The sequence below is a fragment of the Nomascus leucogenys genome, chromosome 13, assembly GCF_006542625.1.
Source record: "Nomascus leucogenys isolate Asia chromosome 13, Asia_NLE_v1, whole genome shotgun sequence".
Taxonomy (NCBI): domain Eukaryota; kingdom Metazoa; phylum Chordata; class Mammalia; order Primates; family Hylobatidae; genus Nomascus; species Nomascus leucogenys.
Window position 1 is genome coordinate 9938248 of NC_044393.1, and position 27933 is coordinate 9966180.

Consider the following 27933-nt stretch of genomic DNA (forward strand, 5'->3'; position numbering starts at 1 on the left):
CCTAAACTGATCTGGGCATAGCTATAAGTGCTAGGAATACAGCAGAGGATAAGACAGACAGTCTTCCTGTCCTCAGGAAGCTGGCATCTTGAAGCAAGCTAGACTTTAAGTTACAGGGCAGTAACTATATAATATTATTGTAACTATAATATTATAATAATATATAAGAGACACTGTTATGATTTCTATTTTATAGATGAGGACAAGGTAACAATGGTAATATGTAACAGGGTAGATTCAACCCCGGTCTGGCTTAAACTCTGTAAGAAAGTGAGGTTTTGTCATTATAAAACGGAAAATAACAAATCTTACCTTACAGTGGGTGGAGACAGTTAAATGTCTGCCACACACATAGTAGTTCCTTAATAAGTTATAATTTGTAGTAGTGGTGGAAGGATTCATAAACTTGAGTGTGCATGCTGTATTTCTCATCTCCTTTGCAATAAAGCAGCTCTTTTAGTGATAAATCTGTTGAAAATTCCCCCCCGCCGCCCCGCCCGGAACTGCATTTTAAAGCACTTACGGTCCATTTTTCCATACCTGTAATTTAACTGTAATTTACCAACATGACTGAGTTCTACTGAGAAATTATCAAGCAAGCACAGAGGCCAAACAGATTTTAGTGAAGACAATGGTTGTGTTTTGCCTAATATTTTAAGTATTTATCTTGACCTTCCTGAGACACGGGTGTAGTAACCTCCAATTTTACCATTAAGGAAACTAGACTCAGAGAAGTTAAATAACTTGCCCAAGACCACACAGCTAATGAGTGGGGGAGCCCTGGTTTCGGCCAAAGCTTTTGAGACCAAAACTATTGTTTTTGTCATATCGAACGATTTTCTATATGACCCACACATAAAGCCCTCCAGGATTCCCAACAATTTCCTCAGAAAACAAAGAATACATTGATACTAACCTTTCTCCTTTACACTTGGGAATGAGGAAATAATCAATAATCAATTTCCCATTATTTGCTTATTGGGTGCTGGCCAACATAAACAGCACTGTGTCATCTGCTTTAGGAGAAACAAAAACAAAGACAAAAAAACAACGCCTATAATTTCAAGAAGGTTTGTCTAATTGGGCAAAGAACTCTAAGACACAGGTAATAAAGATTATGACCTTAATTACTTGAGAGCCCAGTTCCTGTAGTTCTTAATGACATTAACAGTGAGCATGTGTGCTAGGGACTTTCAGTGCTTTGTCATCCTCAGAAAAACCCTATGGAGTGGGAACTACCATGATCACCATTTTTTTTTTTTTTTTTTTTTGAGATGGAGTCTCACTCTGTCGCCCAGACTAGAGTGCAATGGCACTGTCTCGGCTCACTGCAACCTCTACCTCCCAGGTTCAAGTGATTCTCCTGCTTCAGCCTACCAAGCAGCTGGAATTACAGGCACCCACTACCATGCCCAGCTAATTTTTGCATTTTTAGTAGAGACGGGATTTCGCCACGTTAGCCAGGTTGGTCTCGAACTCTGACCTCAGGTGATCCACCTGCCTTGGCCTCCCAAAGTGCTGGGATTACAGGCGTGAGCCACTGCACCCGTCCTGATCACCACTTTTGAGAAGAGGAAACTAAGGCTGAGAGAGAGCCAAGTAAATTCTCCCTGGTTTTTCTAGCTGCTCAGTGGCTGAGCTAGGATTTGAATTCACCAGCATTTCATTGCTAACCTTCCTTTGGCTTTATTCAGGTATACAGTTTCTTGAGTCAGAGATATCTAAATTGCCTCCCTTCTGTGGACTTTGAAAAAACCAAGGCATGCAATACAGTAATGCTACGAGGTCATATTTGCTGGGCACTTTACTGTGCTAGGAATTTTATTTGCCGTAGTCTCACAGCAACCCCATGAAATTGGCTATTGTTACTACTCCTGTTTCCATGAAGCTTGAACTTTACTGTGAGGTTGGAACCAACACTGTCCATTCAACAAATGTGGCAAGTAAGTTCTCCAGGTTTCCACAATCAGAAAGTGGATCTAGTACTCACGCCCCAGTTTAGGCAAAGTTTTTTGTGTTTGTTTTTTTGAGATGGAGTCTTGCTCTGTCGCCCACGATGGAGTGCAGCAGCATGATCTCAGCTCACTGCAGCCTTCACCTCCCAGGTTCAAGCAATTCTCCTGCCTTAGCCTCCCGTGTAGCTGGGATTACAGGCATCTGCCACAACGTCTGGCTAATTTTTGTATTTTTTAGTAGAGACAGGGTTTCACCATGTTGGCCAGGCTGGTCTTGAACTCCTGACCTCAAGTGATCCGCCTGCCTCACCCTTCCAAAGTGCTGGAATTACAGGCATGAGCCATCATGCCAGGCCTAAGCAGTTTTAAGCACAAAACTATATTACTATTGCATATACTTGAAAGCGGTTTGTATTTTCCAGTACAGAGAAACCAGCCCTTGAACTCCTACAGGCTCCTCCACCCCACCCTCATTATACATGTGTACACAAGTGTGTGAACTCACACACACATGTTGTCATGGGTGGTCCCTTGGTATGAGGGCTGAAGTCTAATTATCCATTGCAGGACTTGGTAAGATTTCCCAGAACAAAACAGAGGGCCTGAGCCTGTCTCAGTAATGATGGCAGGCGTTTATGAGGCATTTCAAGATCTCTCATTAGTAATTCCTGACAAGATCCCTGTCCGGATGACTCATAGAGGCTAAGTAGTGAGTGAAGGATGAGGACAAATGAGGGAATAGTGAATTCCTGGAAGCGGGATCAAAAGTAGTCATTTTGAATTTAACCGTACTTCTCAAGGACAGGTACGTATTGGGGTCAATGAAGTTTCAAAGAACTAGTCTTGCTTTCCTCTGCAATCCAGTCAAAAAATTACTGGGGATTTTCTCCATTGAACATGAGAAACCAATACCCCTGAAATAGGAATTTTCTTTTTGGCTATCATGTAACCAATGATTGCCCATATGTTTAAATATCTCTTTAGAGTATATAAAGCAATACAGCATGAAACTTGTAGAAAAACCTAGCAAATCTGAATTTATTTCCTCTTCTCCTTGTGCATACCTGCCAAAAGAGAAGGAAGAGAAAGAATAACTGGGAAAATTACTCAATGGTTGAAATAACAATACGACCATTCTCCGTGTCCAAGCACCTCACCAGAATCAAGGTACTCAGTGGTGAAAAACATAGACCTTCTGTTTAGAGCTTTTTTTTTTTTTTTTTTTAACAGAGTCTCCCTCTGTCACCCAGGCAGGAGTGCAGTGGCGCAATCTCGGCTCACTGTAACCTCCACCTCCCGGGTTCAAGCGATTCTGCTGCCTCAGCCTCCTGAGTAGCTGGGATTACAGGCGCCTGCCACCACCACACCCGCCTAATTTTTGTATTTTTGATAGAGATGGGCTTTCACCATGTTGGCCAGGCTGGTGTTGAACTCCTGACCTCAGGTGATCCGCCTGCCTTGGCCTCCCAAAGTGCTGGGATTACAGGCATGAGCCACCACACTCAGCCAGAGCTATTCTTTTTCAGCACCGTCAGCACATAAAACGTTTGCCTCACCCTGCCCCACACATACTGACATGGTAGGCATTCTGATCCCACCCACTTTCCTCTTGGTGATAATTCTCATTTAAGAAATACTTCCAATATTCTGAGACACTCTGGTTTAAGAAAAAGTGACATAACACAGCATAATGTATATGGGTGTGTTATTTAGGGCCCAGCCAAGAATCAGAAAATATTGGGTCTGAATCCCACCTGAGCCAATAGTAAGGTCTGTGACATTGGGCAAATTATTTCGCTCTGTAAGAGTCAAGGGTTTTTTTGTTTGTCTTTGATTTTTTTTGTTTTTTATTTTATTTCATTTTATTGACATTGGGCTGAGATGAGAACTAAATGGAAAAAATGATGTAAAATGTCTAGCTCAGTGCCTGACTTATTATAAGCCCTAGAAAGCTTTCATGAGAATATTATATAACATATGGAATCTACATACTGTATGCAATCTATACTATATTATGTATATTTAGTGTATTGCATATAACATAATCTATAGTGTATGCTGTATCATATATACCATATAATGTATATATAAATATGTATAAGATTCATAAAGTTTAGTATATATCAATAGCTATTATTTTTATAAACATAAACAGTCATTAGCCCCTCCAGACAAATCAGAAATGATGGTGTTAAAGCTCAAGTTGGACTGCAAAAGATTTTTAAGAAACAAACTAGAGGCTTACAAAAGAATTTACCAGGGAAGGATATGCCACTGGCAATGACTGAGACACGTGACTGAAAAGCAGGGCGAGGAAACAGAATGTCCCTCCGCTCCTCCCTGGCTGGTGGTAGTTTTGTATTGGATCAGGTTGAAAGGATTCGAGCCACTTTAAAATAACCAACAAAAATCTCCAACTTCCCTTCCTGAATTAGCAAAGCGAGTTCTACTCTTGCCGGCCGCAATAACTCTAGAAATTGTGTATGTTTGTCACTGGACCTGCCTAGGACGCACCTTGGGGGAGGGGAGGAGTATTGGGGGCGGTGGTTTCAAGCTCTGTGTGCCCCTCCTTTGCACAAAGTAGTAGGTGTACAAGAACACAGGTGGGCGCTGGACATAGGGGAGGTGGCCCAGCCTGAATTCAAACATCGTTGGTGCAAGCCACGCTCTCAAGGCGCATTTCCTAACTTCCTAAAGAAGTAACAACAGCACCTAATTTTTATTGACTGTTGACTACGGACAAGACTTCGTTGTTGCCGCTTTACGTGCATTAATTCATTTAATCTGCAAAACAACCAAACGTGAAACAGCAGGAAGGAAATTCTACAAACTCCCCTTCTTGCTCAAGTTAAGAAAGTCTCCTGCTTTGGTGCATTTCAGTAAGACTCAAATCCTCCCCACCCTGGGAGGCGCAGAAAGCCAAACTTCCTCCAAAAAAAAAGGAAAACAAAAACACACTTCAGTCCAGGCTGGGGGGATCTGGCTCCCCGCGAGACGCGCGGGCTCCCCGGGCCCCTGGCAGACACCGGCAGTTTTTCTGGGCCCACACTCGGGGACCTCGCCCGCCCGGCATCGCGATTGTGCAAGCGCCGGGCGGCAACCACGGCCGCCGCTGCCGGCTCCTGCCCGCCGGGGGAGGGCGGGGAGGCGCGTTCGGCGCACACCCGGTGAACTCCGGGCTTCGCATGCCTTCCTGGGGGTTATCTCCGGGGTGGAGTCTGCCGCCCCCACCCCACCTCCCGCGCCCAGAGAACAGAGACCCGGTCACCTGAGGCCCGGACGCCCTCGCTCACCTCGCTGACTCCATCCTCCTTCCACCCCGCCCCCCTCCCCTGGGTCCCGCGTCCCTCGGAGCCTGGCCAGCTAGGGGCCACTCCGCCCTCCTCTGCGTGCTCATTGGCCACCCAGGGCATGCTCTGTCTCCATAAATGCATGGTCCCTGGGCATGGGAACATGGAGAGGGACAGGAGGAAACGCAGCGCCAGCAGCATCTCGTCTACCCTTCTTGACACCTCCTCCCCGTGGCTCCAGCCAGACCCTAGAGGTCAGCCTTGCAGACCAACAGGACTCCCAGCTTTCCCTTTTCAAGAGGTCCCCAGACACCGGCCGTCCTCTTCCAGCCCCTGCGGCCAGCGCAAGGAGGCACCAATGCTCTGAGGCTGTCGCGTGGTGCAGCGTCGAGCATCCTCGCCGAGGTCCTTTCTGCTCCCTGTCCCGCCTCACCCCGCTCCATCACACCAGCTGGCCCTCTTTGCTTCCCGTTCCCAGAATCGTTAAGCCCCGACTCCCACCAGCGCCTCGTACCAACCTCGCCCCACCCCGTCCCCCTGCCTTCCCACGCTCCGGTGTCCCCCTCTGCCATGAGCTCCCCCATCAGCAAGAGCCGCTCGCTTGCCGCCTTCCTGCAGCAGCTGCACAGTCCGAGGCAGCCCCCGAGACCGGTGACATCTACGGCGTACACGTCCCCTCAGCCGCGAGAGGTGCCAGTCTGCCCGCTGACAGCTGGTGGCGAGACTCAGAACGCGGCCGCCCTGCCGGGCCCCACCAGCTGGCCACTGCTGGGCAGCCTGCTGCAGATTCTCTGGAAAGGGGGGCTAAAGAAACAGCACGACACCCTGGTAAACACCTTTTCGCGCCCCTGACTCTCTTTCTCCTCCCTCTTCTGCCCTCCCAGTGGCGCTCCAAACCCTCCCCGACGTGCGCGCCTCGGGCGCACGGTGCGCTTCGGCGTCTGGGCAACGAGGGTCCCCAGCCCCGAGGAGGAAGGAGGCGGGAGGAGGGAAAGCGCTTAGGGCACAGCGGAGGATGCGCGCTGACACCGCCCTGTGCCCGGCCCGCTGCAGGTGGAGTACCACAAGAAGTACGGCAAGATTTTCCGCATGAAGTTGGGTTCCTTTGAGTCGGTGCACCTGGGCTCGCCATGCCTGCTGGAAGCGCTGTACCGCACCGAGAGTGCGTACCCGCAGCGGCTGGAGATCAAACCGTGGAAGGCCTATCGCGACTACCGCAAAGAAGGCTACGGGCTGCTGATCCTGTGAGTCCAATCCGAGGGACCTGGGCATGCAGCCAGACCTGATGAGCCTGACGGCGCCTGGAAATTGTGAAGAGGCGGAGTTAGAGTTCCCTGGGGTTGGAAGCTTCTTATGTAGGGCGGATACCAAAGCCCCTCTCCCGTGCCGTTGCAACCCTGAGCTCTTGTATAGATTAGAGTCGGTCCACGGAAAAGCTGTGCTGTGCACCGGGCACCTGCATTCTGTCAGGCAACAGGGCAGGGCCACACCCTCCCATCAAAGAAATGCCAAAACAGGGTTGTACAAACTGTGGTGTTCAGACTCTTGGGCAGGATGAGGTTCTGAAGTCAGCGTACCGGGCAAACATCTTATACAAACAAAATTATCCCTTAAAACTCCCTGAAACACCTTGTAAGCTCAAAAGCCAGGAGTTAGCCTCTTTTGCTTTTTACAGTGACATTTTCTGCAGAGGAATGGGGGACATGCCTTATTTCTACTTGTAAATGTGGAATAAGGAGGGGTATCAAAGTTGTGTTTTAGGTCGATAAATGCTACGATGGGATGTGATTCTTCTGCTTTTTAGTTGCTAGCATTTAACAAGTTAGCACCTTTATTTATCCCCAAACTGTAATTCCTAATAGTTATATTTTCCAGGATATAATGACTGGAATTAAAAACCCTATTAATGCACGGTGCATCACAGGCTGTGTGGTCTGCTATGGAGCAGGTGCATACAAGTGCACGATCGCAAAAGGCTTTTTATTACTCCAGTGACTCTCTGGCTGTATGTTATTATTTGGAGGCGATGGTAAAATTCTAAATCTGAGATATTTTGTAAATATGAAGCCCAAACCAATGAGTTGAAAGAAGACAAGATTCTTCCCTCAAACAGATCTGAGTTGCTGGTGATGGGGTGTTCACATGCCCCCTTTTACCGCTAGGAATTGGCCCCAGGCCTCCCAGCCCCACTCCCTGCAAGGACACCTCAAAATCCCTGAACCCAAATTATCTGGACTTCAACTTTCTGGTGCAATCTTTAACTAGGAGGAAAGGTGCTTTTTCATCCTATTGTCAAACTATTGTCAAAATATGATCACTATTTTATCCCAAATACTCTGATGCTAATATTCTCTGGCTATTTCTTGGCATGATTCTCAGTGTTTGTTTGATTTTATGGTTCCTGAAGTTGCAGCTGAAGGTATTTCTGCATCTCCCTTCTTTTCTTTTCAATGTGCTCTAAATGTATTCCTGCTTCTCTCACAGGGAAGGGGAAGACTGGCAGCGGGTCCGGAGTGCCTTTCAAAAGAAACTAATGAAACCAGTGGAAGTGATGAAGCTGGACAACAAAATCAATGAGGTTTGTAGGCTGGGGCCAGCTTTCCTGGGGCTCCTGGGGACATAGGGACATTGGTGGAGCTTCAAGTCACAGCTACAAAGTACAAAGGAAAAAAGAATGCAATTCGGGTGGTTCAAAGCGGGGGTCTTCTCTTTCTCTCCATTCCTTCCTACAACCTCCTCCCCACCGAACCCTTATTTCTCCCTCCTCCACCCTCTTTTAAAGTCATATCACAATGAGGGAGCAACGGGGAGCGTGGACTTTGATATTGTACAGCCTTGGATTTGAGTCCCAGCCTTCCACTCCCTGGCTATGAGACCTGGCTACACCACTTACCTTCCCTAAGCCTCAGTTTCCCCATCTACAAAATGGGAGTAACAGTTCACGCCCCATGGGTTTGCTGTGAGAATTAAATGAGATAACCTTGTAAAGTTCTTAAGTAGTGATATTTGAGCTGGGTTTTGCAGGAGGAGTCTGAAGTCAGAGAAGGCAGGGGAAGGCATTAAGGCAGAGAGAATAGCCTTCTGAAAACAGGAAGGCATGAAATGACATGGTGTGTTCAGAGAATCAGTCATTTAGTGTAGCTGATGTGAGGCTTTCTCTGAAATGATACTGGATAGGTCTTAACAATATTTTTGTATTATACTAAGGTATTTGGACATTATCCCTTAGCCAGCACGGAGTCAAAGGGAGTTTTAAGCATAAAGTAATCTCTTTGTACTTCTGTTCACTTTGGATGTTTATTTTGAACTGGATGCGTCCCCAGATGGGATCATATAGGTGAAGGATTGCAAACTCAGAAGCTTCCAGGGGCCACATGACTAATATAAAATAATAAGGCAGACCCAGTAAAAATTTCAGGAAACATGATCGTGCATGCCCCTCCTAGGAGGGACAGCAGCCCCAGTTCCAGCAAATGAATGCCATGTCGGAATGCAGACCTCGTGTCACCAAGTCTCGTAATTATTATTTACATTTTTAAACTAGTAGTGGTAAATCCATATGTTCATATGAAACCTCTTGATTTTTTTAATGGTAACAAATTCAAAGAACTTTTAAATGCACAACATGGGCAAATTAAACATGCAAACTAAATCCACACATGTGGACTTTATGGTCACACCAGCTCATGGCAGAGTCCAGGATGGCAACTTATCAGCTCTGTGTGCATGAGTAAGTGACTTGGACTCTTTAAGCTTCAGCTTTCTCATCTATTACATGGGAAATGAGTAATGACAGTACCTACTACTACTTGGTTGTCAGAGGATCAACCAATACACTTCGTATAGTGTTTGGTACCATATGGACCTCATTAAATGTGAGGCATTAGTTATTGAAAACTCTGGTTTATGAAACTGGCATCCAAAGGTCTTAGGTGATTGTCCCAAGGTCATAGCCTACTTAGGGAAGGAGCTGTGTCCAGAATTGGGAGATCTTCTGGTTCCAAGTTCAACATGCTTAACATAACCACCAACCAATAAAGAGATGTTTGCTTGCCCGGATGTGGAAGGGCGCACCTCAGGATAGCTGCTGCATCACAGTCGAGATGCTGGGCCAACAGGGACAGTTAGCTGATTCCTTTGTGGTTTATTCCCCCCATTCTGATTAGAAAAAAAAATATTTTCCTTTTCTTAAATTGCCAGAATTATTTTTAGATCAAAAGCTGAAACTTAAGCTTCAGGATGGCTTCAGGAAAAGCTCAGGAAATAACCCAGGATGAGGTCATTAGGGGATAAGGTGGGTTCCCAGGGAGAATATATAATTAGTGTAACTTCAGGATGAATAACATTACGGCCAGTGAATATACGACGTAGCAAGACCTGATGTTAGCTCAGTGAGCTTTAAAGTTTTGTTTTCCTTCAACGGCTTTAAAATGTGTTTTTTGTGGTTGTTTTCTTTGAAGGTGTTGGCTGATTTCATGGGCAGAATAGATGAGCTCTGTGATGAAAGAGGCCACATTGAAGACTTGTACAGCGAACTGAACAAATGGTCATTTGAAAGTAAGTTGTCATCACAGTCTTGCTCATTGATTTTGCAGGTGATTTTGCGGATAAAACATGGCTCTTTTGACAACTCTTTTGTAAACAGGCATTATTGCTGCCTAGGGAAAGGCCAGAGGAGCCCTTTTAATGCTTCTTTTAGGTGCTTAAGTTATGCCTTGAACTATAGATTGTTAATGAGTCATACAACAAACATTTGTTGAACACTTGCTGTGTGTCTGGCACTGTGCTAGGTACTAGGGATACGACACTGAACAAAACACATAACCTCTCTGCCCTTGGGGAGCTTATATGCCAGACAAGGTGATAGTCAACAAGTAAACACATTTTAAAATATGCTCTTCCAAGGAGTAAAGGGAAAGAGAAAGGGAGTTAAGAAAGAACATGAAAGGCAGGCACAGTGGCTCATGCCTGTAATCCCAGGACTTTGGGAGGCTGAGGTGGGCAGATCGCTTGAGGCCAGCCCAGGAATCTGAGACCAGCTTGGGCAACACAGCAAAACCTTGTCTCTACAAAAAATACAAAAATTAGTCGGGGTCGGTGGTACATGCCTGTAGTCCCAGCTACTCGGGAGGCTGAGGCGGGAGGATTGCTTGACCCCGGGAGGTTGAAGCTGAAGTGAGCCGTGATTGCACCACTGCATTGCAGTCTGGGTGATGGTGTGAGACCCGGTCTCAAGAAAGAGAGAGAGAGAGAAAGGAAGAAGGAAGGGAGGGAGGGAGGGAGGGAGGGAGGAAGGAAGGAAGGAAGGAAGGAAGGAAGGAAGGAAGGAAGGAAGGAAGGAAGGAAGGGAAGGGAGGGAGGAAAAGAGAAAGGAAAGAAAAAAGAAAGAAAGAAGAAAACAAAGAGAGAAAGAAATAACATGAAAGAATGAAAGAGGGGCAAGTCCTTTATAGTAAGGAGACATTTGAGGCAAGTCCTAAAGGAAGGGAAGGAGCAAATCATGAGGGTACCTGTGGAGGATTGTTCCAGGCAGCAGAGACAGGAAGTGCAAATGCCGGGAGGTGGAAGCACGAGCGCCGTGTTTGGGGAACTTCAAGGTGCTGATGTGAGTGGATCACGATGAACAAGCCGGGAGGAAGGGGAGCCTGTGAAAGGAGATGAGGTCAAAAAGAAGGCAGGTGTCCAATAGGGCACAGCTCATAAGTCCTGGCAAGACTTTACCTCTTGTCTGACTCAGATGGGGCAAGTAAGGGAGGGAGGACATGACCGCTTTCTTCGAAGATTACTCTGGAAATAAAGGGCAGCGCTCACTGCCCATGCCGGTTCAGGAGGAGAGCAGGCAGCTGTGATCAGGTGGGACAGGGCCTGGCTGAGGACATTTAGGGCTGTGGGAGAATCTGAGAGGGCCACCTAAGCCCGACATGGCCAGGGGTCGCTTCACAGAGATGGTGCCCCTCAGCTAAGACCTGATGATTGAGTAGGAGTTCACCAGGTGAAAAGGGAGGAAGGAGAGTGTCCCTGCAGAAGAAGTGCAGAATGACAAGCATATCCTGTAACCGAGGCTGGGAGAGGGCCGGCAGCCAGCTCATGGAGGGCTGTATGGGCGGGAGTTTGAATATGAGCCTGTAAGTAACCGGGAGTGTGGGAGTGTATTCAGCAGCAGTGTGATATGGGCAGATTCGCTGGGAGGATCACTGTAGCTGCTGATGGGAGGGATAGAAGGAAAACCTATAACACTTCCATAAATTCAAGGTCAGAAATATTGCCATAAATAGATAAATATAAAAATAATTAACTTTTTTTTTACTACTTATTTGAGACAGACTCACTCTGTCCCCAGGCTGGAGTGCAGTGGCGTGATCTCGGCTCATTGCAACCTCCGCCTCCTGGGTTCAAGCAATTCTCCTGCCTCAGCCTCCTGAGCAGCTGGGACTACAAGTGCATACCACCATGCCTGGCTGATTTTTGTATTTTTTAGTACAGATGGGGTTTCACCATGTTGCCCAGGCTGGTCTCGAACTGCTAACCTCAGGTGATCCACTTACCTCGGCCTCCCAAAGTGCTGGGATTACAGGCATGAGATACCACGCCTGGCTAACTTTTTTGTTTTTTAGTAGAGATGGGGTTTTGCCACCGGTTGGTCTGAAACTCCTGACCTCAGATGATGCTCCCGCCTCGACCTCTGAGAGTGCTGGGATTACAGGCATGAGCCATCGTGCCCAGCAGAGTAACTAATTATTTTTAAAGTTCATGTATCACCCAGAGCTATCTCACATATTCCCAGTGGTATACCTGCCAACCACTGTGGAACACAAATACGGGGAAACCTTGAAAGGTTGGGAAGAAATGAGTAGAGTTTGGAAAACATGGAGGTAGTTGGAAAAGCTGTGGGTGGGTGCTGACTAAGCTAATTGACTCTCACTCCTCAGGTTTAGGATTTTAGGCCATTTGTTTACCTTTTTAATCCTAGTTTCCTACTTTATAAGTCAAGAGCCAATTATCCACCACTAAAAAGTTGGTTGCAGTAATCCTGTATAATTTTTCTTTTCCAGACTGTGTCACCCAGGCTAGGGTGCAGTGGCCAGTGGTACGATCTCAGCTCACTGCAACCTCGGCCTCCCGGGCCCAAGTGATCCTCCCACCTCAGCCTCCAGAGTAGCTGGAACTACAGGCACATGTAGCCATGCCTGGCTAATTTTTTTATTTCTATTTTTTTTGTAGAGACAGGGTTTTGCCATGTTGCCCAGGCTGTTCTTGAACTCCTGGGCTCAAGCAGTCTGACTGCCCGAGCCTCCTAAAGTGTTGGGATTACAGGTGTGAACCACCGTGCTCGGCCCTGTGTCATTTTTTTAAAAAAAAGGTTACAAGAGATAATTTTTAGGACAATGGGGAACATTTTAAAATGGGACACGGTAGATTTTTTATGGAATGGTCGCTAAGGTTCTTAGGGATGTTAATGACATTGTGGTTATGTAGGAGAATGCTTTATTCTTAGGATATTACTGCTAAAGTATTTAATGGTGAAATGTCCTGAGAGGTCAAAATTATTTTCAGATGGTTCAGCACACACAGCCACATATACACTTGTATGCATACATATACACAAAGAGGAAGAAATGGCAGCAAGATGTTGATGAGTTCAGGGGATACAGGTATTCATTTTACCATTGCTTCAACTTTTCTGTAGGTAAAAAGTTTTGAAATGAAGAGTTGAGAATTTTACTTTTAAAAAGGTTCCTTCTAAATAAAATGATGAAATGGAAGGAAAAAAACCCTATATGAAGTGCTAGCCCAGTACCTGGCATGTAAATGGGTGTTTATTATAATTATTCCCTTCTCTTCTCTTCCTCTGGTGATTGGCTTCCAATTCATTATGTCAGGTGATAGAATCCAGTAAGTGACTCTAAAAACACAGCTGAGTTGGAGGCATAGCACAGACCTGACCCTGCAGCACCTTTGCTAGGGCCCCTGGATCTCCTGTGTGACTTACATGACTCAGGACAGTGGATCTCTGATCATGACATTCTAAGGTGATGAGTCATTGGACCTGGAGATAATTTCTAGAAAAAGAAAGTGATTGTGTCCCCTTTCTCTCAGACTCTGCTTTTCCTCAATATTCTTGGACTGTTGCCTTTTCTCAGAAAATCCCACACTTTTAAGAGGCATAGAATTGAGTCTTTAATAGCCAACTAAACATAGACTCCAGCATTGCTGTGTTTGTGTAAAGTGATGATTATTTTAAATGACAGGTATCTGCCTCGTGTTGTATGAGAAGAGATTTGGGCTTCTCCAGAAGAATGCAGGGGATGAAGCTGTGAACTTCATCACGGCCATCAAAATAGTAAGCAGCCTCTTTAAGAGAGCAGTTGTCTTGATTGATGTTTTACAGATCGATTTTTACAGAACTTCACAGTGATTCCCAAAAAATGGCATACACACATATTTTATTTCAATAGGTAAGTGTTCATTTTAATGTGCATTATATATTTTAGTATATTTATGTGCGTATATGCAGCTGTCTCCAACCTTTTTGGCAGCAGGGACCAGTTTCATGGAAGACAATTTTTCCATGGACAAGGCAGGGTGGTGGGGCAGGGGAGGGAGGATAATTTAAGTGTGTTACATTTACTGTGCACTTTATTTCTGTTATTATTACAGACTCACCATAATGTAGAATCAGTGGGAGCCCTGAGCTGGTTTTTGTGCAAAAAGAAGGTCCCATCTGGGGATGATGGGAGACAGTGACAGATCATCAGGCATTAGATTCTCATAAGGAGTGTGGAACCTAGATTCCTCACATAGGCAATTCATAATAGGGTTCGCACTCCTGTAAGAATCTAACGCAGCCATTGATCTGACAGGAGGCAGAGCTCAGGTGGTAACACCTGCTGGTCCGCTGATCACCTCCTGCTGCGCGGCCCAGTTCCTAACAGGCCACTGACCAGTACTGGTTCATGGCCTGGGGGTTGGGGACCCCTGCATGTATGTACATAACATAAAGAAGCACATTAAATCCATTATCTCTTTGTTTAGGCAAGGTTAAAATAGCTATTTTAATTAAAGATCAGTCGATTAAAATACTTTTTAAAAAGAACCCAACATTTTTCAGATTTTACCTTTTTGAATAGTTTGGGTGCTGTGTAGATAGGATAAATGCTGTGAAATTGGTTTGGAAATTACTGAAGTTTGGAAATTATTAGAAATTGAAGTGAATATGGAAGTTATAGTTTCTCCTGGTTTTTTTTTTTTTTACAAATAGGTCATAAGATTACAATTTTTATCAAACACATCCAGTGGAAAATCATCCCCCACATTACCTTCAATATTGAAAGGAGGTGGAGGTGGGGTACGGGCATTGCTCCCAGGACCAGTGCAGAGACAGCCGGGGGGCGTCCTTGTAATTCCAGCCTTTTAAAAAGTGCAGGGTGCTGCAGTTTAGAATGTTCCACTTCCAGAACGAACGTTGTCTTTGAGAGAAGTAGAATTCAGAATAAAATGGCGTTTGCGTTTCTCTCAGATGATGAGCACGTTTGGCAGAATGATGGTCACTCCAGTCGAGCTGCACAAGAGCCTCAACACCAAGGTCTGGCAGGACCACACTCTGGCCTGGGACACCATTTTCAAATCAGGTAAAGGGCCGCCCTTCACATCCAGCCAGAACCAGCCCAGCACCCCTGTGTCTGGAGCTTCAGAGAGAAGATCTGGAGTGATCTCCTGAGCCTCATCACCACGTTTAGGTTTTGCAAACACAGGTGTTTTGGGGATTGCCCCGGCATACACAAGTTCTAAGTAACAAGCTTTCTGTAGTCTTCTTTGGGAATTAAGAGGGGTTAAAAGTAAAATCTGGCCAGGCGCAGTGGCTCACCCCTGTAATCCCAGCACTTTGGGTGGCCCAGGCGAGCAGATCACTTGAGGCCAGGAGTTCGAGATCAGCCCGGCCAACATGGTGAAACCCAGTCTCTACTACAAATACAAAAATTAGCTGCGCGTGGTGGTGGGCACCTGTAATCCCAGCTACTCAGGAGGCTGAGGCAGGAGAATTGCTTGAACCTGGGAGGCGGAGGTTGCAGTGAGCCAAGACTGAGCCACTGCACTCCAGCTTGGGAAGCAGAGTGAGACTCCATCTCAAAATAAAAAAGTAAAATTTATAGAGTCAGGGACCCCTGAGTTCAAGTTCAGCTCTGTCACTGGTTGTGTTGGCTTGGCCAAATGTGCAATCACCTTTTCATCCTCAGTTGCCTTGCCTCTAAAATGGACTAATAATTAATAATAATAATGAGAACCTACCTCAATGTAACTGTTTCTGGGTCTACTACAGATGATAGTTAACATAAAAACCTGGCATATCACAGTATCTCAGTGGCCTAGAGCAGTTTCTGCTGCATGACGAAGGGGAATATTTGATGCTAGGCATTCATTGTTCACTTATACATTTATTTAATCCTCACAACACACCTATAAGGTAGGTCCTTTTATTAGCCCTGAGAGGGGTACCTGAGACACATAGAAGTTAGCAAACGTTCCCAAGATTGCATGGTAGGTGATGGCAAAGGCAAGGTTTGAAGCCAGACAGAGGGCTTCCAGGACTCGAACTCTAACTGCTGTGCCATATGCGATCACCATTATTATTACCATTTCCATTATTATAATGAGCCTGGTGGTTATTTGCTTAATAGTGAGGGAGGTACACGCCTAGATTTTATGTTATAAATATTAGAAATTTTTACCATTATTGTCAACATGGATGGGCACTGTACTTGTGCATATGTATGTGGGGTATGTGTGCTCAGTAATATCTGGGTCCAAGTTGGATTCTGAAAGTGAACCCAAATCCTACCTTCTTTTGCACTTTTTTCTCCCAAGATCTAAACTCTTACTACTCAAAACTATGACCTGCAGCCCAGTGGCATCAGCACCACCTAGAAGCTTATTAGAAATGCAGAGTTCCAGGCCTACCCAAGCCCCGATTCAGATTCTGCATTTTGAGAAGATGACTAGGGGATTCCCATCCACATTAAAGTTTGAGAAGCCTTGCTCGTGTGGGTGTTGAAAAATCCTCGCCGACTTAACAAGAAGGCAGTAATGTAATTAGTGTGTGTAACAAATTGTCAGTGTTCCTGAAAAGACTATTTAGATATTGCAAGAAGGAGTTTGGACTGAGGTTTCCTTTTGTGATTTTCCTCATCCTAATTTTCAACTGACTTTCTCTCTTTCTTCTCTGCTCTAATAGTCAAATCTTGTATCGACAACCGGTTAGAGAAGTATTCTCAGCGGCCTAGTGCAGATTTCCTTTGTGACATTTATCACCAGAATCGGCTTTCAAAGAAAGAATTGTACGCTGCTGTCACAGAGCTCCAGCTGGCTGCGGTGGAAACGGTAAGGGTGGGCTGGATTTGAGTTTGCTAAATGAACAGTCTGTACAGTTTTTAGATGACAGATTTTAAATAGTAACTCATCTCATTCATTTCACCTGGATTCACTAGCACCAACTCCACAAAAATGAAAAGTCTCATACTAGATGCCACGGTGCCTGCGCGCACGGCCTTTTGTGCCTGGTAGGAGGAGACTTCATGTGCCCCAGTGACAAAAAGCCAGAGTAGGATGTGAAGAGTGCCGTGATGTCCCTGCTAACTGCTACGGGAGTTCAGGAGCAGTAAAGTTCCCTGCCCTGGCAACATACAGAATCCAGATTTTTCAAAATTGGAAGTATTTTATTCGGTTGCACATGTTACCCCAAAGTGCCTAACTGTGGCTGTTACTTACTGTAAAAAAAATAAAAAATAAAAAATAAAAAAAAGGCATACTCTCTTTCAAGCCAATAATATTTTTATCTGCTTAGAATTGTGAACAAAGTCCCAAAGAGTCTGGGATGAGTGGATTTTAAAGCGAAACAGCTCATTGTAAAGACCAAAATTCTGTCTCTCATGTGGCCGATACTCCCTAGGAGATAGTAGGTACTAAGTGAGACCAACCCCAAACAAATCCTGCCACAGGCATTCAGGTAGGTTTAATTGACTTGGATACTAGTTCGAGCTGTGATGGGAGTGACGCACACTAACCTCCACCTAAGTCCAACATTTCATGCACCTTAAAGTCTCTAAGCAAAATGTAAGGCAGTTGTTTATTTTCCATGTGTTTCCCCTTCTGTGCTGTTTCTTGCCTGAAGTAAAGGTAGGGTTTTCTATATCAGGAGATAGCAAGGTTCTCATTTCTCCTCATGCTCCCACAAGGCTGTTGAAAGTGGGAATCCATCCTCACTCACTTTCCTATTGAACTACTTACCCTGCGAGGCTCCTTCCAGCGATCAGAGTAAAGCGTCACCCATTATTCTTTTATTTTTTCAACTGGAACGTGACCTCTCTGAGGGCAATGGCTTAGGGTTGTCCACTGCTGTGTTTCCAGGACATAGAACAGAACTTGGCATCTAGTAGTGGCTAACAGATACTTGTTGAATAAATGAAGGAATTCAGGAACTATTGAGTGCCTACTGTATGCCTGGGACTGTTCCAGGTTCTTGAGAGGCCACCATGAACCAGAGACAAGGGTTCCCACTCTCATGGAACTTGTATGCAAGTGGGGAAGACAGATAGTAGCCATGTAAACAAACAAATGTGGTCACTTTAGATAGTGGTGTGGATTGTGGAGGACGCCATCAGGATGGTGTAATACAGAGAGGTGGAGATGACTAAAGGGGAGCCCTCTCTGAGAAAGCAGTACTGGAGCTGACTCTGGAATAATGAGAAGAGCCAGCCACGGAAAGACCTGGTGGAAGAGCACTGCAGGTAGAGGAAACGGCCCATGCAAAGGCCCTGGGGCAGAAAGAGGGAAGGAGCTAGAGAACTAGTAAATGTGGTCAGAGCTGAGACTGGAGAATTGGATGGGCCATGTTAGCCAGAGCCTTGTGAGCCCAGCCTGGGTAAGGCATTAGATTTGACTGCACCTGTGATGGGAAGCTCTTGCAGCATTTTAAGCAAGGGAATCACCTGATCATTTATGTTTTTAAAAGTGGGCTCTGGCTGGTGGATGGAGAATGGACTTAGCCAAGAGAGTGGGTGCAGCAGGCCAGTCAATGAGCTCGGTCTGTTCCACGGAGGTCAATCCAGGATAGTTTGTGCCCCTGAGGTTTTCCAGGCCACTTCCCCTCAAATCCGCTGCTGCAGCTTAGCCCCTGCAGTTTTCCGTACAGGCTCAGACTGTCTTACGTGGCTTTGGCAAAAGTTACAGTCATCTGCCTTTTGGAAACTGTATTTGGTACTTGCGGTGAGAGACTCACTGATATGGTTAAATCTGTTTCTTTTTTGGTCCTGGCTATTCTGAAAGTCACATTTGGAAAATCAGAGCCATTTGAAAGTGTATCTAATTTGATGGCTACACCCTCTTCCTGCTTTGTAAATTAGACTCTTATAATAATGGCGTCTACAGTTTATTTGCAGCTGAGGCTGCCAATCCTCTGACATGGAGAAGCCTGCCTTGGAGGCATCTTCTTCCAAAAATAATAAATAACCATCGTCTCTGAATGGTCTTGCACTTTGCTCATTTGTGTGAGTGGCACATGGCACTAAGCAACAGCGTCTTCATGTCTGCGGAGGTGGACACAATGATCATTTTCAGGGAATATTTGGCTTAAATTAGCGAAGTACGGCCTAAAAAATAAATACATATGACTACTAGTGGTGAATATTATGTAGCTTAAAGCTACACTGGCTGTTTCCACCAATATTTTTTGTCTAGTCATTGCCTGTGCAGAGAAAATAAAAGATGCCACTTAAAAGGGTGTGGGCCTTTGTCAGAAACTGTAGCTGGAGTACTCAACTCAATGTTTGAATTTCTTATTTTTGGTGTTGGCGCCCTCGTATGAGGGCTGTTTACATGTGGTTGAAACCCTGAGTGTAGGTAGTGCCTGTTTATTTTTGTGGTAACTTTTTAGAGTGTGGCCAAAGGAACTTTTAAATTTCAGAAATGCCATTTATTGTCCATTTCCACTATAACATTCTCTTAAAGCCTCTCATTAGCAACACCCTGAGGATCACCATCCCTCTCTGTTTACTCCATTTTTATATCAATGTTTTTTATATCAAGCAACTTTTAATTAAATGTTTATTTTGAGATCATTGTAGATTCACATTCAGTTCTAAGAAAAAATAGAAAGGGATCCCTTGCACCCGTTACTCAGTTTTCCACTAATAGTAACGTCCTGTCTAACAAGAAAACGTTGTCACAATCCAAAAATTGGCATTGATTTAACCCACTAATATTCTCATTTCACCAATTTTACATGTACTCATTTGTGTTCAAACAATTATTGTGTCAAACTGTATTTTAGGTCAGGCACAGTGGCTCACGCCTGTAATCCCAGCACTTTGGGAGGCCAAGGCGGGCAGATCACCTGAGGTCAGGAGTCCAAGACTAGCCTAGCCAACATGGTGAAACCCCGTCTCTACTAAAAATACAAAAATTAACCAGGCATGGTGGTGGATGCCTGTAGTCCCAGCTACTTAGGAGGCTGAAGCAGGAGAATCGCCTGAACCCAGGAGGCAGAGGTTGCAATGAGCCAACATGGTGCCACTGCACTCCAGCCTGGGCGACAGAGTGAGACTCCATCTCAAAAAAAAACAAAACAAAACTGTATTTAAATGTTCTAAAGCAGCTGATTAAAGGGTTGTGCTTTGATTCCCTCAGTAAATAATTTTAAATATATCCTTAATTGATCTGTTTTATGAAATAAATCTGCTTTTTTATATATTGGATTATCTAAAGGCATAGCTATAAGGACATGTGAAAGAGCTTCACTGATACATTTGCAGAATAAGGTGGCGGGCATCATCCTTTTTTCAGCTAATAGTGGTTTAATGCAGTTATTTGCAAAAACTCAAGTTTATGTCCATTTGGCTTGCAGACAGCAAACAGTCTAATGTGGATTCTCTACAATTTATCCCGTAATCCCCAAGTGCAACAAAATCTTCTTAAGGAAATTCAAAGTGTATTACCTGAGAATCAGGTGCCACGGGCAGAAGATTTGAGGAATATGCCGTACTTAAAAGCCTGTCTGAAAGAATCTATGAGGTAAGAGCATATCTCTGAGCCAATATAAATGTGTTAGAACACTGTTCTCGTAAACACAAAACAAGGGGTCCCCTACTCATGGGCAGCTTCCCCTAGCTAATTAGAAACAATTGTCACACTGCAAAAAAATCTTTGGAGTCATATTTCTTTTCTGGCACTCATTTCCTAAATCATTTGGGCAAATTCTATTAAATCTTGGAAATTCAGTGCCCTCCCCTTTAATTCGATAATCTTGCTACTCTCATGAATGCTGTAAGCACTAATTAAGATAGGGGCATGATTGAAGGCCATGAGATATATATATAGCACAAAAGAGCTATATTATTATATAATAGGACGTAGAGAAAGCTTTGCTTTTGAGCCTCTGGTATAAAACAATTTTTGGAAATTCTTTTCACATCCTTTTGGGAAAACAAAACTCACAACATTTTAGGATTAGAAGGATACTGTCAACTTTGTGAAGAGTGGATTGGAGAAACAGAATAAACATCACGCTTCAAGGGCTAGCACGGAAACATAACACATTTTAGTCTGGAGTGAACGGGGAAAACCAACGTTAACAGCTTACTAAACAGCCTTGCACTGGGGTTTTAACTAACTCAAGAAGATGAGAGGAACAAGAGATACAATTATTGAGAAGAAAAAGACAACTTCTTTTGGAAGATCTGTGATCATGCTGCCTCTTTGAGTATGCACTTGGTTAGCATTTATTTAATCCAATCTGCATTCCCATTGACACTTCAGACACAACTTAGACTGTGCTCACTTTTACGTCTTTGATTTTATCTTTTCAGGCTTACGCCAAGTGTACCATTTACAACTCGGACTCTTGACAAGGCAACAGTTCTGGGTGAATATGCTTTACCCAAAGGAGTAAGTAGAGTTTGTATATTCTACGCCTTACAAAACCTTGGAAGGTATACTTTGCAAATATTCATCAGATCTCCCTAGACTTTGGACTGGAAGATATTCATTTTGGAAATACAGAGATGGTAGTGAATAGTTGACATGTTGCATAGTATAGAATTAGAATTCGTGGCTATGGAGACAGAGACCTGGATTCAGTTTCACCTTTATCTGTGTTGTCTTGAGTGAGTTACATAATCTCTGTGAGCCTCAACTTCATCTGTAAAAGGGGTTTAATAACAGAATCTGCCTCACAGGGTTGTTGTGAGTGTGGTGCACAATTTTAAGGCCCTTTACCTATTTATTACCTGGCACATTTTAAGCACTCAGTGCATGTTGGCAATCATCATTATTATAAATTTGTGGATTTGGCTTTTGATTTGTAAGGTGACAACTTTTGTAAATTTTGCCGATCAAAGGTCTCTTCTGGTTATTTTAAATACTACGTGTTTCTGCATGTTTTTAGACAGTGCTGATGCTAAATACTCAGGTGTTGGGATCCAGTGAAGACAATTTTGAAGATTCAAGTCAGTTTAGACCTGAACGTTGGCTTCAGGAGAAGGAAAAAATTAATCCTTTTGCGCATCTTCCATTTGGCATTGGAAAAAGAATGTGCATTGGTCGCCGATTAGCAGAGCTTCAACTGCATTTGGCTCTTTGTTGGGTAAAACCTTTACTGGTTTCTGCAATTACGTTCTGTGCTATTTCACAAGGCAGAAGAAGAGAGGGGTAATTCTGTTTTTGTGTGCATGTGCATTACAGATTGTCCGCAAATATGACATCCAGGCCACAGACAATGAGCCTGTTGAGATGCTACACTCAGGCACCCTGGTGCCCAGCCGGGAGCTCCCCATCGCGTTTTGCCAGCGATAAGATGCCTCAGGTGAGCATCTAGGCGGTTCATTATCCTCTGCAAGGTAGTGAGAATGACGAAGGATGAGCTATGCTGGGAAGTCAGCCAGACTGGGGGTTTGAATCCCAGCTCACCTCTAACTTGCTGGGTGACCTTGAGCAGTTCCCTAAACTCTCTACTTCCTTTTTTTTTTCCATTTGTAAAATGATGACCGAAAGAGAGTGTATCACAAAAGTTTAATATGAATACCGAATACTTATTCCTGAGCCTGGCATCAATTAAATGTTCAGTAAATGCTAGCAGCTATTCATGGTTTTTTCCATGTGAATAGTAAGGGTTGGCAAACTTTTTCTGTGAAGGGCCAGTTGGCAAATGTTTTAGGTTTTGTGGACCATACAGTCTTTGTCACATCCTCTTAATACTACCTTGGAATATGAAAGCACACAGACAATTTGTAAACTAATGAGTGGGCTGATGTCCTAGCTTTCTATTGCTGCCACCGCAAATTACTAAAATGTAGTGAGTTACACGACACACATCTATTATCTTACAGTCCTATAGATCAGAAGTCTGATGAGGCTCTTCCAGGCTAAAATTATCATGTTGTCGGGGCTCTTTCTGGAGGATCCAGAGGAGGATCTATTCTCTTGCTAGTTTGGGTTGTTGGCAGAATTTAGTTCTTCATGGTTATAGGACTGAAGTCTTCCATTTTTTTTGCTGCTGTCAGCTGAAGGCTATACTCAACTTCGAGAGATTTCCCATATTCCTTGGCTCATGAAACCTTCCCCATCTGAAAGTCAGTAACAATGGTCGGTTGAGTCCCTCTCACGCTTTGAATCTCTCTTTCTTCTTACATTGCTTCTGTCTGACAAGATATTATCCAGGATCATGTCTCCCATCTCAAAGTTCATACGTTTAATTGCATCTGGAAAGCCCTTTTTTTTCATATAAGGTGGTATATTCACGTGTTCCAGGGATTAGGGCATTCACATTTTAGGAGGACCGTTATTCTGCCTACAAAGGCTCTGATACATTTTATAAAAAACAAGCGGTGGGCTGGGCGCGGTGGCTCACGCTTGTAATCCCAGCACTTTGGGAGGCCGAGACAGGCGGATCACGAGGTCAGCAGATCGAGACCACGGTGAAACCCCGTCTCTACTAAAAATACAAAAAAAAAATTAGCCGGGCGTGGTGGCGGGCGCCTGTAGTCCCAGCTACTCGGAGAGGCTGAGGCAGGAGAATGGCGGGAACCCGGGAGGTGGAGCTTGCAGTGAGCCCAGATCGCGCCACTGCACTCCAGCCTGGGCGACAGAGCGAGACTCCGTCTCAAAAAAAAAAAAAAAAAAAAACAAGCGGTGGACTGTATTTAGCCCTAGGATCTAGGTTTGTGTTATGGAACCACATGTACTATAAATGTATATATTTATCAGCCTGTATTGAACACAATAGAATATTTTTTCTGCAGTATGCCATTCAATACTTTTTGTGACAATAGAGGAGTTCTCCTGTTCCCTCCACAACTTTTGCCATATCCATATACCAACCAGCTGCTATTTATTTCAATACTACTGAGTTATTTCCTTTAAATTAACATAAGCCTAATAGTATACATGGGCCTTTTCCTGAGTAATAATTTCTTTAATGAAATTAAGAGTTAGTAAGTCTAGTTATGTTCTCCTAATAGGCATTAAAATGAATTCAAAACTATTGAAGTGATCAAAAGTTAGCCTAAGAAAGCTCTAATTTTTTTTTTTTTGAGACGGAGTCTCACACTGTCACCTGGGCTGGAGTGCAATGGTGCAATCTCGGCTCACTGCAACCTCCACCTCCCGGGTTCACGCGATTCTTCTGCCTCAGCCTCCCGAGTAGCTGGGATTACAGGTGCACACCACCACACTCGGCTAATTTTTTGCATTTTTAGTAGAGGTGGGGTTTCATTTTGTTGGCCAGACTGGTCTCGAACTCCTGATCTCATGATCCACCCGCCTTGGCCTCCCAAAGTTCTGGGATTACAAGCGTGAGCCACTGCCCCCAGTGGTGGAAATAAGACGTTTGTAACATATGGCTTTATAGACTGACATGTCAGTGTTTAAACCCAGATTCTATCATTGTGTTCTTTTAGCAGCACCTCCTAGGATTTTCCTAGAAAAAAACGCTGTTTGCCAATGGCAAGTTAAAGAGCATTTGCTCATTGGTAGCTTATTTAGAGAAACATGCAATTACAAATGAAATTTCTGAACAAGGCCCAAATGAATACATTATTATTCCTCCACCAAGTGTCTGATGCTATTATGAAATTTGTCAAATTCTGAGCATCCCCAACCAACAGAATTGAATCAAGTAGGGTAAGGAAAGTATTCTAGCTTAATTGTGAGACCCCAGTCTTCAGCAAAGACAGCATGCATGTTTATCACAGTAAACCACACCTTTGGCATGAGCCTATGGCAATTTAAGTTTTAGCATTTTTTTTTTTTGGCTAATAATTTGTCTTGTTTAAATACACTTCTTTGATATACAATTCGGGTATACCTTTTTTTCAGATTTTTTTTTTTTTTTTTTTTACCAAGACCAAAACAGCCATTTCAACTTTTCTGCAAGAATGGTGCTTACAGCTTCTACACTATTGGAAAGCAAACTTCAAACACCACACCATACAACAGCTTATAAAGAATATTTAGGCCCAGGTGTTGATACTTTTTCTTCTGCAAAATTGTTCCAGAAGCTGTACTGTGTTCCTAGACGGTGGTATTTGTTAAAATCATATCCAACTCGGACTGAGTGCTGGGATCCAAGGCATTCTACAGGGTTCACTGCTGGTTTACACTTCACCTGTGTCAGCACCATCTTCAGGTGGTTAGAATGGCCTGGGAGGCTGTTCTGTCTTGCATCTTCCATAACATGAAAGGGAGGCTTGCACTTGTCAGTCAGGTAGAGGTTACAAACCGTTTCAGCCCCTGCCTACCACATTCACTGTTTGAATCTTTAATTCCCAAGAATAAGTTTACATTTCAATGAAAGACCTACAACAGCTAAATTTTCTGGGGCTGGGAGTAATACTGACAATCCATTTACTGTAGCTCTGCTTAATGTACTACTTGGGAAAATGTCCCTGCTTAATAATGTAAGGCAAGCTAAATGATGGTTAAAGTTATCAGGCCTCCCATGAAATTGCCTTCTTCCGCATTGAAATAAAAACATTATTGGGAAACTAGAGAACACCTCTATTTTTAAAAGGACTTTAATGAAGTCAAACATACAAGACTAGTGATTCACTGGGGCATTATTTTGTTAGAGGACCTTAAAATTCTTTACTTTTTAAATGTGATTCCTTTATGACATTAGGGTAAGGACGAAGCAACAATTTTTAAATTGTGTATGTGCATATGAAGCACAGACATGTATGTGTGTGTGTGTCTGTGTGTGTGTCTGTGTATGTGTGTGTGTATTCTAATGGTAATTTGCCTCAGTCATTTTTTTAATATTTGCAGTACTTGATTTAGGATCTGCAGTGGAGGGCAATGTTTCAAACTTTAGTCACAGCTTAAAAATATTCAGTGTGACTTTAATATTATAAAATGATTTCTCATGCCATAATTTTTCTGTCTATTAAGTGGGACAGTTGTAAAGCATGCAAAAGTTAGAGATCTGTTATATAACATTTGTTTCGATTTGAACTCCTAGGAAAAATATGATTTCATAAATGTAAAATGCATAGAAATGCATACAATACTTATTAAGACTTAAAAATTGTGTTTACAGATGGTTTATTTGTGCATATTTTTACTACTGCTTTTCCTAAATGCATAATGTATATAATTCTGTATATTTGATAAATATTTCTTCCTACATTATATTTTTAGAATATTTCAGAAATATACATTTATGTCTTTATATTATAATAAATATGTACATATCTAGGTATATGCTTTCTGCTGTGAAATTATTTTTAGAATTATAAATTCACATGTCTGGTCAGATTTCATCTGTATACCTTCAAATTCTCTGAAAGTAAAAATAAAAGTTTTTAAATATTTGAGAGACTTCCTCTCTTTATTGCCTTTGTTACAACAAAATAAAAACAAATTCAAACTTTATTTTACTGGTAGAAAATTTTCTTATATGGCCTACAAGCCCTATATCACAAAATTTACCCTTAGATAAATCTAGACTTTAATAGCAGTTTTACTGAAAGTTTATTCTTGTAACTGCAAAATAACTTTCCATTTTTTTGCTGCTTAAATATTTCTCAAATCCGGTTACTTCTATCTCTACCCCTTTGCAGTCACACAATCAATCACACACTGGTTGTGTGATTGGAAGTGGGGGTAGAACGGCCTGGCAGCCTGTTCTCTCTTGCATCTTTCATGACGTGAAAGGGAGGCTGGCACTTGGCAGTCAGGTAGAGGTTACGAACCGTGTCAGCCCCTGCCTACCACATTCACTGTTTGAATCTTTAATTCCCAAGAATAAGTTTACATTTCACAGTGAAAGACCTACAACAGCCAAATTTTCCGTGGCTGGGAGTAATACTGACAATCTCTTGCCTGGACCACTAATATCTCTAGCCTCTGCAGGAACTCCCAGCTGATCTCAATCCTCTCTTGCTTCCTTCCCCTCTGTTCTTTCCACACTTGTCTTATTGGTCTTTTCAAAACCCAAACCTGATCATGCTTCATCTTGCCTCTGGGGCTTCCCATTGCTCTTACGTAAAGATCCGATTCTGCAATCCGCACTTCCAGGCCCTATCAACTGAGGTCCCACTGATCCCCCAGGCCTCAGCCCACATCATCCACCCCCAGAGGCCTCTGGACCCAGGCCACAGTGGCTTCTGCCAGTTTCTGCTGTTCTATAAATGCTGGCAAGAGGGTTCCTCCCACGGTCTCCCTCCCGGCACGCTCTTTCTCTGCCTGTTCTCTTATGTACCACTAGGTTCACCCAGCTTTCATTTCCTGAAGGAAATCTTCCTTGATGACTTAGATCCCACAGGGGCTGTCCCCAGCACCGGGATTCATTAGGGTTGTGATTCCCAAGGAGACCTGTGCGACTGTGGGGACAGCAGGATGGGGAAGGGAAAGAAGCCAAACAAGCTTGTGGTTTTGAGTGAAGTTCCAGCCTCAGCCTGATCCCTGGGAGCTCTGCAGTGTACACTGCAGCTCAGTTTGTTCTCCTTGTGCCCAAGGAGCGGGGCTTCCACACTCCTTCAATTCAGGCTGCACCTTGGGGTATAAACTCCCAGATACTTCTAGACTTTACATATCCAGGCAAAATGGCTATAGTGGCCAGAAGGTAGTCTTTGAAGAAGGCTGCAGGTGCCAGCCATGAGGAGCAAAGCATGAAAAACCTGGGCGAAGGGCACAAAGACTGGCAAATGGGTGTGAGGAGCACAGGGTGGAGCAAGGACCACGTCTGCTACCCCTCACCTCCCTGAGCAGGTTGCCTGGAGCTGACACTGACATGGCCAATGTGGCCATGATGATAATAATCTTTTTTTTTTTTTTTTTTTTTTTTTTTTTTTTTTTTTTTTTTTTTTTTTGAGACAGAGTCTCGCTGTCGCCCAGGCTGGAGTGCAGTGGCGCGATCTCGGCTCACTGCAGGCTCCGCCCCCCGGGGTTCACGCCATTCTCCTGCCTCGGCCTCCCACGTAGCTGGACTACAGGCGCCCGCCACCTCGCCCAGCTAATTTTTTGTGTTTTTAGTAGAGACGGGGTTTCACTGTTAGCCAGAATGGTCTCGGTCTCCTGACCTCGTGATCCGCCCGCCTCGGCCTCCCAAAGTGCTGGGATTACAGGCGTGAGCCACCACGCCCAGCGATAATAATATTTATTGACTGCTCTTGCTGCCTCAGTGTCTCTTCTGAGCACTTGCT

General features: G+C 44.0%; 1 protein-coding gene across 2 annotated transcripts; it reads left to right on the forward strand.

The window, feature by feature from the left end:
* The first annotated feature begins 5408 nt into the window (after nt 1–5408).
* LOC100603459 (1,25-dihydroxyvitamin D(3) 24-hydroxylase, mitochondrial) lies at nt 5409–26100 on the forward strand. Of its 2 annotated transcripts, XM_030825820.1 has the most exons (12): nt 5409–6073; nt 6299–6489; nt 7730–7823; nt 9706–9802; nt 13495–13586; nt 14763–14874; nt 16476–16621; nt 20142–20308; nt 21103–21181; nt 21681–21878; nt 21977–22097; nt 24807–26100. In XM_030825820.1, exons 1-11 carry the CDS (start codon nt 5816–5818, stop codon nt 22085–22087), a joined length of 1545 nt encoding a protein of 514 aa, XP_030681680.1. In that variant the 5' UTR covers nt 5409–5815; the 3' UTR covers nt 22088–22097; nt 24807–26100. The 2 variants fall into 2 exon arrangements, with proteins under 2 accessions (XP_030681680.1, XP_030681681.1); XM_030825821.1 differs by lacking the exon at nt 21681–21878.
* The last annotated feature ends 1833 nt before the right edge of the window (nt 26101–27933 follow it).